The sequence below is a fragment of the Colossoma macropomum genome, unplaced genomic scaffold, assembly GCF_904425465.1.
Source record: "Colossoma macropomum unplaced genomic scaffold, Colossoma_macropomum, whole genome shotgun sequence".
NCBI lineage: Eukaryota > Metazoa > Chordata > Actinopteri > Characiformes > Serrasalmidae > Colossoma > Colossoma macropomum.
Genome location: NW_023494800.1, coordinates 26,077,772 through 26,091,362, shown reverse-complemented (window position 1 = coordinate 26,091,362; position 13,591 = coordinate 26,077,772). Strand labels below are relative to the sequence as shown.

At 39.6% G+C, this 13,591-nt stretch overlaps 1 protein-coding gene across 1 annotated transcript; it reads right to left on the bottom strand.

Annotated features, from left to right (window-relative positions):
- Positions 1-2,802: 2,802 nt before the first annotated feature.
- On the bottom strand, positions 2,803-13,505 carry hspa4a (heat shock protein 4a). Its single transcript, XM_036588062.1, has 19 exons — positions 13,167-13,505; positions 10,693-10,750; positions 10,452-10,592; positions 10,202-10,324; positions 9,894-9,993; positions 9,666-9,799; positions 9,197-9,441; positions 8,940-9,016; positions 8,674-8,825; positions 8,178-8,284; positions 7,919-8,052; positions 7,385-7,566; positions 7,054-7,146; positions 6,386-6,541; positions 5,928-6,053; positions 5,673-5,780; positions 5,468-5,587; positions 5,204-5,365; positions 2,803-4,021 (listed from the first exon to the last, which is right to left on the bottom strand). The coding sequence occupies exons 1-19, from the start codon at positions 13,271-13,273 to the stop codon at positions 3,824-3,826; spliced, it is 2,523 nt and encodes an 840-aa protein (XP_036443955.1). The 5' UTR covers positions 13,274-13,505; the 3' UTR covers positions 2,803-3,823.
- Positions 13,506-13,591: the final 86 nt, after the last annotated feature.

Genomic DNA, 13,591 nt, shown 5'->3' with positions numbered 1-13,591 from the left:
GATATCAGTAGATTTGAGGTACCAGTGTATTTAAGGTACAAGTAGCTTTAAGGTATCAGTAGATTTAAAGTATCAGTGGATTTAAGTTACCAATTTATTTAAGGTTTCAGTATATTTAAGGTAACTGTGTATTTAAGGTACCAATGTGTTTAAGGTTTCAGTATATTTAAGATAACAGTGGATTGAAGGTACCAATGTATTTAACGTTTCAGTGGCTTTAAGGTTTCAGCGGATTTAAGGTACTACTGCTTTAACACTCACTACAGCCATCAGGCTACATCAGGTTATGAAGTTTAAGTAGCTGACTTTCTCAAGCCAACTTAAAGTTCATTCACAAATTTTCCTGTTCAAGTTATTGTTGAATTATCTTCCTCAGTCCTGTGTCTGGCCTTTGAAAACAATGTTTTGTCATAAAACATGTTCTCTGCTGCATACTAAATAACATAACACAATAAGAATTATTTTTTTGTTTACTGGGAAGCATATAATATTCAGTGTCAAGTACACTGGACATTTGGACTTAGGCACATAAAGTGTGAGTGTTTGGGGAAAACGAACACATTTATGCAGTTACATGAAAAAGTTTCTGCACTCTTGGAACTACCTGGACTCCTGCATGAACGGCTCCTAAAATAAGAAATAATGGTGCCTGCTGCATTTAAGGTGGAACAGGAAAATCAGAACAAGAAACTGGCCAATGAGAAGCTGACTTCAGCCTCGTAAAAAAATCAAACACTGAGAGCCATTTTACAAGAAACTATTCCACTTTTGGAAAAGTTTCCTGCTGGAGATGCGAGAAAGCCAGCTATAGCTAAGCTAAAGCTTAAAGCAGAGCAAAGTAAGTCTGCATTTTCGTTTATATTACATTTGTTATCCTTTACTAACACTTTAGCACATACTGAGACATATTTACAGTCAAGATGGTAAAATGGACAAAAAATGTTGTGGCTCCCAAGGTGGTTTGATTTTTGCTGAAAGGACAAAATGGCTCTTCTTAACATTTGGTCTAAACACTAAAGCCTGAGTAGACTGATAAATCAAGGAGATGAGCTAGTTATTAATATCAGTGTTACTGAATTCTTTAGAAAGATATTAATAACCTCCTCAGTAGTGGACATTTTTGCAAGTGATATGTTTAGCACTGGTGTACTGTACTGCTGTACAGGGGATTATGGGAGCAACAGTGAACTAAAGCTGATGATGATGCCGAAAAAAAAAATGTTGAGAATTTTTGAAACTTCATTTAAACGATAAGCAAAATTTCCATGAAACACATTAACAGAAGACTTACAAGAAGAAAACTGCCAAACAGTGAGGAACAGTGTTAAGTAAAAAAAAAAAAACATTTGTGTGATGTACCTTATAAATATGTACTCTAAATGTATTCTGATACTGTTTTGATGTTACTTGTCATGTACTGAAATGGGATATGTTACTGAATACATTCATGACAGTGTATTCAGTATTTAGCCATCACAAATTTTCAAAGTATTTTGCCCAACTCTACTTGTTTACTACAAAGCTACATTTTGGCATGGATGAAATTACATAGAAAGCTTGCTAAAGAAGACTGAGTCAGGTACATGTTTACTGTGGAAACATTATGGCCTGGTTGCTACATCAGATAAAAAGTGCATATAGTGTTTTTAGTATTAATAAAAGTATTTTCAGTATTGCTAGCATGTGAAGAAAATCATGTGTGAAGGTCTATAATTTGTGTGATGTGGTGGGCGGAGCCAAAAGGAGGAGAGTTCATTGGAAAAAACATTAAATAAATAGCCATCATTAATAACATTCACTTGTCTAAACTGCTGACATTATCAGCATAACAGTTTAGGAGAAAAGTGGAATCTTTGAATGTTTACATGAATTTCAGAAGGTATGTCCCCCCCTTTGGCTTGAATGGTGGCGTGTGCTTAGAGTATAAGTTCAGATCAAATCCACCTGAGAGCCTGATCTGATCGTGCTTCGATGGAAGGAAATATTTTTAAAAATCTGAACTTTCTGTACAAAAGCCTACACAAAGGCTCACTTTTGCTTCAATGTGAGTAGTGACCCAGAAATAGTGCAGAATTGTTCATTTTAATTGTTATAACTTTTTAAGATTCTAAAACTTTCTAATGTTTTTTACCAGGTTTAAATGAAAAAAAATCCAGCTTTTCAATGTACTCTCAGACTTTTGGACTCCATTGCATATGGACACCCCTTCTAATTAACAAATTAAGCTATTGTAAGGTGCAACCCATTGCTGACAGCTTGTATAATCTCCACAGGAAAGCATTGCCAGTAGGATGGGTTGCTCTGGAGCAGCCGCACATGCCTAATGCCAAATATCAGCTAAAACTCTCCAACATTGTGCTGTGGAACTGTTTTCTGTTATGGCAGATGCATACATCTGTGGGATGAGTCTGAGTGGCATTTATGATCCAGAACTAATCATTCAACATTAGTACCCGACCTCACCAATGCTTTTCTGGCTGAATGCAATCAAATCTTCAGAGCAATTTTCCAACATCTAATGTAAAGCCTTTCCTGAAGAGTAGAGGCAGTTACTTGCTTCCAGAAAAGGCCCTGGATGAGCAGGAATCAACAAACATTTGGCCATAAGGGTGTAGGTCATAGTATAAGCTCTTTTCACACATCTAACAGCTGGAACACTAATGTGCTGCAGAGTGGAACGTTTCTCTTTAGTATGGAAGGTGATGCTCCATTTATGTTACATCGGACATCCATCCTCATCCTGTTCATAAACAACAAAAGCTCCTGAAAAAAGTAAAGCTCCTCAGAAGTAATGGTCAAAAATCCTTCTAAATCCTTTATTTCACCTCAGCGAAATGGAAAGCATAAATATTCTGCAAACCAAACCACTATATACACAACTGTTTTCTTTTCACATGGAAAAGCTCTGAAAAAATGAGAAGAAACTGTACCACCTCTTACAGGGTTTGTAGTAGATTTTTTGCCCCCAAAACAGCTGTAGCAGGCATTTCAAACAATTCTCATATCTGTGTACCAAAATTAATGATTTATTATCTGTCAGTGGAGCAAAAACCCAAACTTGGTCTCCACCATTCACACTGCCAGAAGAGTAGAAATACAAAAACTCCAGGGATATTCCAGAAAGCAATCACACTTGCAAGCCTCAGCCACAAAGTGATGTGCCTTGTACAATGAAATACTGCATAACAGTAACATAAATCTACTGTAAACAAAACAGTGGACATTTAATACCGCTGCAACTACTATTCATTTTGGTCGACTACAATTGTACTCCTCTTCAGTGCTTCCACCCTTCACTTCACAATGACTCTGAGTGAAAAGAACCTCAAGTGACATCATCAAACTCGAAGCAACACATCCTAAAACCCAAGAGATTCCTCAAACAATAAAGACGGAAAACAAAAAACAAAAAACAAAACAAAAAACATAACATTATGTCGAATTTTTAATGTGCTGGCTCCCCCCCCACCTTCCAAATGGAGCAACCACAACTGAGGTTGATGGTTCACAGCGATACAGAGACCAAATTCCCATCTTCCACTCATATTTTTCTCTAATGTGAAGAGACAGCCCAACGGATGAGTGCATGTAAGTGCAATATTTTTTTATACAGCAAAAACAAAAGCAAAAGAAACATACATGCCATACATGGCAAGTTCAAGAGTATTTGCAGGAGTAGGCAGACAGTGTCATGAAAAAGAGAAAGAAAACAATCAGGCTGAGATGCTAACTTTAGTTTGTTTCAGTCATGTTTTGGAGGCATGAGAGAGGTGGGTTGAGAGAACGTTGGAACAGGGAGGGAGCAGAGGCTTGACTAAGAAAATTAGTCAATGTCCATTTCCGGCAGTTTGGCCTCTGCTGATTCTGGTGCAGGCTTGTCCTTCTCGGGGCTGTTGGGCTGAGCCTCTGAGCCCTCCTGTCCGTTTACTGGGCCATTCTGCTCAGGTGCCTTCTCTTCCTTGGGTGGCTCCACTTTGGGCTTGGGTTTGGAGACAGTGGGGTTGCAAGCAGAGTACAGTTCCTGAACAGAACATAAAATGTTTAGAAAACAGGACACAAAGCTTAAAAAAACAAATCTTCGGCCAACAATAAAAAGCAAAAGCAGGAATTTTCAACTGATCACATGAATCTTTGAACAGCAATTCTGCTAGTTTCTAGAGCTGAAAAGGATTAAGGCTTAAGACATGTTTTACCTTAACTGAATTGGAAAAAAAAAAAAAACTTTATTCTTATTGTTGCTATTATTTTTCGTCTTTTTCTTGCATTGTATGTGTTATTGTAACAATTGTATTTATTTTTACCTTTAATAAAACTTTGAATTACTACAAGGTAATGAAAAAAGATCACTGACAAATTTGCAGATTGCACTAAAATACTAAACCAGGGATCCCAACCAATCTGGCAATCCTGAACAGTGTGGCTCTTTAACCATCATCTTAAAAATGATGGTTATCATCATTTATAAAATCATCAATGAACACCGGAGTGATCAAAGTTTTATAACCACTTTATACTACGGGTTGAGCAAGCAATTAATAAACCCACTAGTCAGTGCTGTGGGTAACAATTAACTAGATCAAGACAGTGCCTGAAATACAGCGGTGGTAGAAATCGTAGTGAGCAGGCAGGAGGAGAAAACAAATAAATTTTCTGCTAAACAAAAAGACCAAAGTACTTTATTAGTGTGAAAATAGTACAAGATTAAACCAATTCCACTGCTAAGTGTGTAAAACTGTGCTTAAATGTTTTGAGAACAGTCATCTCTGATACAAAAAGCTCTTTCTTTGACAAGCAAACTGCTAGTTAGACAAAACTTTCATTTACTCTAAGTAATAAGTGCGACTGAGAACATGCTAACAAGCTAGCAATGCAGAACAGTAGGAAGATTATTTGGACTGCACTTGGAGTTTAAACAGATACTGTCAAAACTGAATTTTGGAAGCTGTGCCCATCACATTCTCTAATGAGCCCAACATGCAGAGCTGGCAACTGCATCCAACAGGTAACAGTGCTTTTTGACTGATTAAATGTTTCCCCATAGTAGTGTATAAGTTTATAAAAGAAGTAGAACTGTTGGTTATACTAATAGGTTTTCCGTTAGTAATACTTGAATTGATTGCCGAATTTGTCAAATGTTACCGAACATTTGTTGCAGCTCTACTTGTTTCTAAAAAAGGATCAAACACTCTTTGACAGGTTTTACCTTTGTTTTGGCTTGAATCTCACAAGCTTTGACCACAGGCTCCACTGTAAGACTTTGTTTGCTCTGCTGGTTCATTTTGCCGTTCATCCAGGCCATGGCGTCGTTTACCTGCTTTTCTACTTTCATAACCTCCAACTCTTCCAAATGATCATACAACTCATCCTTTAAAAAAAAAAAAAGGTGAAGATACAAACAAGTGGTAAATATTTTATGTCTTAAATCCTTAGACAATTGCATAAAGCCATGCAGAAATAAAAAGATTACCTTTGCCTTGTAAGCTTCTATAATCTTCATATACTGCTGAATTTGCTTCCCAAGCTCCTCGAAAGCTTTTGGTCTCTCCTCTGCTTCCATCGCTCTTTCCTGAATGGGCTGTCCCAGTTTCTGTAGACAAAAACAAAGTCTTTCTTTGTTTCCTGTATGTAAAGAACACTCGTAGTTTTGATCAAATTAATACATTTGTATTCACCTTCAACTCTGCCAATTTATCAATGTACACTTGCTTCTGTTGGTCCTCTCCCTCTTCATACAGCCAGTTTTCTGTGTCCTCAAGTTTGAGAGAGAAAGCATCTCGATCCTGAACAAATAAGACCTAGATTAATTCCTTAGGATCACCTGTCGTTCAATGTCAACATTGAAAAGATCTGTTTCCTTGGTAGCAATGTTCAAATGAGATTTTCAGCAGTATCATCCATCTATCCACAAATATGGTTTCATGACTTACTGCCTCACTGACAAACTTCTCCAGTGCTCCATGCAGTTTATCCCTCATCTCATACACATACTCTTCCACACCATTCTTGGCATCGTTTCTCTCCTTCTCCAGTTTATCCTGCATGATCATCTTGCCCTGAGAAGATGAAAACAGTAGATTGGCGACAGCAGTTACGAAGATCACACAACACTTAATGCACATGACAGGACCGGTCACAAACTTATCTACCTTCCCACTTTGGGACATGTAGTTCTGGACAGAATAACAATGACAATAATACACAACGTAAAATATATAACATACAGTATAAAATGACAAGTAAAACCTGGCAATGCAAGGTTCCTTTTCACATGCATGATACACAGCCCTGTTTTATGAGATGGGTTTGTATCAGTACTGTGGCAAAATAATTTGTGGTCAGAAAATTGTATGCCTCCAACAACTGTTTGTGTAGTAACATATTTTACCTCATTCTCCACAAAAAGATTGAGCATGTCATTAGCCAGCTGCCAATGTAGGCTGTTCTCTATAGGCAAGTCCAACGTCTTTGTCTTAACTTTGGGTTTCTTGGCTTGTGGAGGCTGGTCGGTCTTCTTTTCTTGTTTGTTCTCCTCAGCTGAAGTCTGAAACAGATTCAGCTCACTTCAGTCATCCTACAATACCTTGTCAAGTTTGAATAATATGCTTCTGTAAAGTAATTCATTTCTAGTACTTAAAGAATCAAAGTAATATTAATCTGACATTAACAGAGCAACTCAGACTGTATTTGTGTCACACCATCCGTGTTAGCCCCAGGCTCATATTTGAAGATCATACCACAAAATTGTGTGTTAATCAAAAGGAAAACAAATACCACCAGACCAGATTAAAAACTAGAGTAGAGTAACTGACAAATCTATAAAAAAAAACAAAAAAACAAAAAAAAGAACTGCAAAAACTGTTGCAATGTTAAATGTTGAACAGGCCTGGGCACTGACTTTCAACATTGCTCAGCAAATTTCAACTGAAGTGATCATCTTATATAGTCCATTTCTGAGAGCATGGGAGTTGCCACGGGAGAAAATGGAGGCTGTTACTGTGTATTATATCTATGCATTTAAAATCAATCAATGAATGTTAAATCAGTTTTAGTCACCTCCATGTCCTCTGTGTCAGATTTCTTATCTGCATTCTCTTTTGGCCCATCAGTCTGGCTCTTCTGCTCCTCTTGGTCCACCTGCATTTTGTTCTTCAAAAAGCAAAGACAAATTTTAATGTACTTGAATATCGAAGACAATATGACAAGCAGAAAAAAAAAAAAATCAAAACCAGCACAAGTCTGCGCAGCTATGCTTTATTTGCTTAACTGTGTCCAGACATGCCTTCCCTGTTTCATAGCACGATTAATACTTCTGTGGTGAGTAGCACAGACATCAATCAGAGGTGGATAAAGCCACAATTTCCATATAATAATGAGAGGGTATTACCTCTTCATCTTTGGCAGCCGGGTCAGTCTCCATGGGCTCCTCTCCCTCAGCAGATTTCAGGACCTCCACCAGGGAGGCGCTGGACACGCTGAAGACACCGTGGATGTTGACCCGCACTTTCACCTTCACTTTAGAGCTTTCACCTGATGCCTGCGGCACCACTTTCTGGATCATGAACTGACCTGTTGACAATAGAGGGAATGGAAAAAAATAAATAAATTCATGGTCCTGCCCTGTTTCTCACTGTTCTGACAGTCTAACTCAAACTGTCCATGTTTAATAAATGCAAATAAACTTCCTGTCATCATTAAGCTACCACTTCAAGGAAGGAAAAGTACATTTCCACCTCAGCAGAATCTAAATGCTGTGAAAAAAAAGTTTAAGGATGTAAATATTTCAGTAGGCCTCCTCGAATACAGACAGATTTGGGTTACTTCTCATCATTGCATCAAATAATTTATACACAAAACACAAAGCAGCTTTGTTGTTAGGTTGTGCTCAGAGGAGAAGCAAATCATTTCTAGAACAACGTACCTATAGTAGGATCTGGATATGGCAGCTCCTTTGGATTGTTGTAGTAGGCATCTAAGGAGAAGGGCTCCTTGCGGTAGAAAGTCAACACTTTAGAGAAGGGTGCTGGATGGTTCTTTGGGAACACTTCACAATCACTGTAAGTATAAGAGATGAGAGGTTTAAGGATAAAAAAGTTTAAAATAAACCAACAGAAACTGTCTTTTCTCAAGAGCTATGCTCAGTAGGCTGCTAATAAATTTTATATAAACAGTTAACAGACCTCAATCCTTCCTCAGCTGCTGAGTTCCATTTAAGCGAGATGGGGTAGGGAACCACGTCTGTGATGGAAAATTCACGCACTTTGAAGGCAGGTGACAGGATTGCACACTGAGGAAAAGAAGCACATCAGAATGAGTTTACTTCATCACCAAGAAACACTGGAGGTTGCTACTACTGAACAGCCAGAGAAGAACAAGCCACACATTTATCAGCTGAAGGCATGCTTAACACATACAGAGCCTGTTGAGTACAATCTGGAAGATATCTTGCACTACAAAACAAGACTAATAAAAAGATACATACTGATACTGAAATAGTCATCATTATTAAAAACGTAGCTCTCCATGAATGATTTTCTCATTAAAACCAATCTTATTGATGTCCAAAAGATCATTCCCTTTGAATAGGGAGTCTGTGCACTGTGTTCAGGGCACTATGAGTAAAGAAGCATGAACCAGCACCCAACGGAGGAGTGAACGACTTGACAAGACACATACCTGCAGCGCACAGCCTCTGGCCACTGCTTCATCCGCATTCAGTGTCATACTGAGCTCCTTCCCAAAGAATTTGCTGATTCGCTCTTTAATGGCAGGGATCCTGGAGGCACCGCCTATGATCTCTACTGCATAGATATCCTCTTTCTTTAGCTCTGGGAAGGGCAGAGATCGTTACAGAAGAGATTACAAAGGTGGTCAGTTCAAGTTCCCCCTGACAAAACACTCAAGACAGGTGGAAGCAGTATGGACACAGTGCTTCTACTCACTGGCTTGTTCCATGACACTGCGTAGGGGACCCTCCACTTTGGCCAGCAGCCCCGCACACATCTCCTCAAACTGGCCTCTGGAACAAGAATGTCATTGGGCTATTTTTAGTTACAGCTTTCAGACCAAAGCAGTTGCTTACATCATGATGCACATGCAGGGATGAACACAAACATATCCATCGGCCCTAGTCAGGGCCCGATTTAGCCTGCATAACTGTCTAAATTTAGCGTTGATGAGGGGTTGCCAGGAGACTGACCTATTGAGTTGACTGCTGACGTCGATGTCGTTCATGAAGCATTCAATATTGAGCGGTAGGTCTGAGGAGTTCGCACTCATGAGCTTTTTCAGCTTTTCGCACTCCTGGTAGAGGCGCACCAGCGCACGGGGCTTTGAGCGCACATCCAGCTTGTACTTCTTGGCAAAGTCATCACAGAAGTGCTGAACCAGCATCTCATCAAAGTCTTTGCCACCTAGCTCAGAGTCAAACGCAGAGGCAAGAATCTGGAGGGATTGAGACAGACAAATGATACTGGTTTTAAAACCTAACATGCAAAAGAACACAATACACAACGAGGTAGAGAGAAATAACTAGTGACTGCATTTACATGGAAGATTTTTCCTAGATGTAGCGAAGGGCGAAGTGTTAAAGGTTAATGGTGTTCCCCAAAAAAGATTTCAAAATCAGGTGCCATACTGTGTAACTAAGCAACTGGCATTCCCCATACCTTCAATTTCCCCTTGTTAAAGGCACAGGCAGACACCTGGTAACCAGCATGGCCCACATCCACAAACACAACTGTCCTGGGCTTCTCCTCAGCAGCTGGCAGGTCCTGCTTGTAGATGCCATATGCCAGAGCAACTGCAACAAAAGTGTTTAAATGTCAAATATCTGAACATAATTTAAATATGCCAGTCACAATGAATGCACCATGGGCTGTTTAAGAGAAAGGTACCTGCAGTGGTCTCATTCATGAGTCGCAGGCAGTTGAGGCCTGCAATCTGTGCAGCATCCATAACTGATCTCCTCTCGGCATCGGTGAAGAAGCTGGGAACCTGAAAACAAAAAAATAAGCGCTTAAGCCTTTTTGCTTACAGTCACAATCAGTATTAACAAATGAACATAGAGCAGAACCCAGTTAATGACAGGTTATATACTTCAGCACAAAAGAAAAATCCCTGAGAAAACACAGTTGAGTTTACACGGTAACTTAACAACACACAAGACACTAAATTAAGTATTCTTATCAGTCCAAGCACGTACAGAAATTACGCAGTCTGCCACTGGTTTTTTGAGTGCAGCCTCCGCTGTCTCTTTCAGTTTGGTGAGCAGCATGGCGGTGACTTGCTCAATACTGAACACTTTCTCCTCCTCCATGTACATGACCTGGTGGATCAGACAAACAGAAAGTGAAGCAAACCTTCAAACATATCCAAAATAAAGCAATTAGGTATAGACAGCAGCTCAATTTCTTGATCTTTCAGGCCAATTTGACATGTTCAGCTTAAGTTACCTTGATGCCAGTAGTCCCCGTGGGCATCTGAGCAAGGTCATAGACCAAGCTGGACTTTGCTGACTGAACATATGGGTCAGAGAATGCCCTGCCATGGAATCGCTTAAAGCCTTGGACAGTGTTCTTGCAATTTGTGACCACCTTGTTACAAAAGAAAGTAAATGATTAATAAAAGTAAATGGTACTCATAAAGAAGGAAACTGTTTATAGTTTAAACCCTAAAAACAGAATGAATATTTACCTGGCTCTTGGCAGCTGCACCTATTGCTCGATTTCGAGGTCCAAAAGACACGAATGACCTAAAAAAAAAAGTTTCATAAAATAAGAAATGACAACTTACTGTGCTCCCAGTTCCACAGAAGCAGGAAGCTGCATACAAGTACTAGCTTACATTAGTATTAAAGCAATCTACATTACAATCTACCGTAGCCTTCAGTTCATTTTTATATTATTATTATAGTGACAATTCCTATAATTAAGAAGAAAATCTTCTCTCTGACACTGAAACAGGCACAAGCTTTAAAATGAAACTAGAACTAGAAGCAGCCAAACAAGACCTTAAAGCTTTATTAAGGAGTTAAAAAGAGTTCAATTCATATTAGTCCACTTACAAGAGGGTTAATCTGTATTTGAAAATCTCCCAGTAAACAACTAAAACAGCATCAAGCTTAAACTGACAGCAAGCAGTTGGCAGCATCGCTCCTGATATAGAAAGTCCAAGGGTGACATTTAGGAGTATGACAATTAAATCATTCTAAAGACTAAAAAGTGATGGGTTGATCCAATATACAAACACAACAATCCATATTATGAGACTTGTTGCCATCACTATAATGTGTTTAATAAAGTAGCTTACTTAACTCAGTAAACATGCTTATGGTCAAGCTGATTGTGAGTGAAAAAACATGGTAAACGTGTTGGGTGTATGCACTTATCAAATAATGTTACAGAGAGGAATCGCACTGCATCAACATTACAAAGATTGTAATCACGTACCGTGCTTAAAGAAGTATTTCATCAATTATTCAAAATTTATGTATAAATCATGGATTGAGATAAACAGCGTCTTTACAGTGGTGGTGATAGGAACCAGAAGTCCCGATGTCTACAGTGCATATATAGCTATGTCACTTACTATCCTAAGCCACCAGTAAACCTACATGTGTCTTCAGAGTTATTTTATGTAACACTTATGATGGTAAAATGATGGTCAACCAGAAAAAATAAGTTTTCTTGGGGAGTATTTATTGTGTCCCTCCACAATGAATGGATTAAAATTAATTGACTGAAATACGTTTTAGACCCGAACTTTATCACAAAACTACTGCAAAACATTGTCTCAGACATCAGGCAGTGTACTCATAACCATTTCAGGTAATAACTTCCTGTGAGGGAGCTTTTAAAGGCGTTACACTCCCCAGTCGTCTGGTTCCTATCACCACCACTTTGAACAAGTCTGACTCTTTTAGTTTCTCTAGAAGAACACATTTCAAATCAAACCACTATGAATGATTCTGTTTACATTAACCACTTAATTATGCAGAAACTTTTAAAAAATCGGTGGAGTTGCCCTTTAAGCATAAGGTTTACAGCTCTAGTATCATAGCAACACAAAGACAGCAAAGCTGCATCCCCCCCAGTGGGCAACACAAGCTCAGAGTACAGATTCCTTATCTGTACATTCACAGCAGTGTCGTCAAATGCAGAGTAGCGTAAAAATTAACACATCTGAAGACCCCATGTGGTTTAAATTAGACCTAAACAGGCGACCCCCTAAGGACCCCAAAAATGTCACTATGTCAGAAATGTTCAGATAGGTCGACTTTGCCTTTCCAGTTTCACATAACGAGATGACAGAAGTGACCTGTTGAGATTCTTGGTTTAGGTTTTATTTTCGTTCTCACTCAGAGTGACTTGACGAGGTCGTAACTGTAAAGCTAATTAATCTAACGTTACGGATAACCTGTTATAGTTAACGTTAGCTGACAGTGCAGTCCGAGTCTAACACGTTAAGGGAGCGAAGGCTGAATATATGACTGCAGTGAAGGGTTTGTGAAGACTTTACTGAATGAATTAGTTGTTTGAGGTGTCACCTCCCGACTGGACTCCAAAAATTGCTAGAATTTTCTTGCCGGCAGACGGTGGTGTCGTCATGCAGCTCGCCAGCCCACATTAGCTTAGCACGTAGCAGCAACGCTATTAACGCAGAACAGTAGGTTCTCCTACCGCGCGCACCAGCCTACTGCTAGCTAACAGACCGTTAAAGTCTGATCAGATAAACAGCAGCTAGCTGGAAACAATGTTTCTTGTGATAATTAGTTTTTAAAAAGGCAGATGGACAAAATACAGCGCTAGCGAGCATGAGGGTGAACTCAGCCATGTGTACACGGTACATTTTATAACATAGCGTTAGCTAGATCCCATGTTCTTTCAGTAAACACTTAACCGAAACATAATTACAGCGCCTGTCCGAAACTGTCAAAGACACGTTAACTAGATCTCGCATCGACGTGTAAAATACGAGCTACCGTTAAGACTCTGTTAGCTGCAGATTTTCACAGACAGGTTAAGCACCGCTCTCTAGGCCGCAGTCTTACAACATATCCAAGTTACTGCTCATTTAAAACTGAGCTCGTACACAGCCGTTAAAGAAAGCGACCGGACAGCACCAAGACACGAACTGTAGAAGTAATTACTTAATAAAGAGGTACTTACGGCGTACATCTGTCGCTGTACTCATTCGCTATGGTCTCTATTCCGCCGGCTCTGGCCACGGCAACGTAACAGCTCTGAAATCCCACATCAAACCCCACCACTGACATTTTCAACGTAAAATATGTGAACCCAGTCGTAACCCAGCTACTGCACAGTGACTCGAAGCGTCTTCCTAAAACGACGGACTCGAAGAAACGTGAAGTCAGTCTCTAAAAGCGTATAAAAATCGGAGAATCGACTCGAGCTCCTCTTGCTTCTCCGTACCGCTCCACTGACCGCAGTACAGCCGTGCGCACCGGCCGCTGGAAGAACACGCAGCCGAGTTAACGCTGATTTTCGGTCGTCTATCGCGAGAGTTCGTGCTTCTAGATTGCTCTCGAGCTTTCCTCGCGCTCACTGAAGAAAGCGGCCAATAGGAGCGGCGC

Bases quoted from the DNA above. Each gene is read 5' to 3' on its own strand.
- hspa4a (XM_036588062.1), bottom strand. From the start codon at position 13,273: ATGTCAGTGGTGGGGTTTGATGTGGGATTTCAGAGCTGTTACGTTGCC. The intron at 10,593-10,692 runs GTAAATATTCAT...TTTTGTAACAAG, and splicing joins GTGCAGCTGCCAAGAGCCAG to GTGGTCACAAATTGCAAGAA. The intron at 9,442-9,665 runs GTATGGGGAATG...CAATCCCTCCAG, and splicing joins TTAACAAGGGGAAATTGAAG to ATTCTTGCCTCTGCGTTTGA.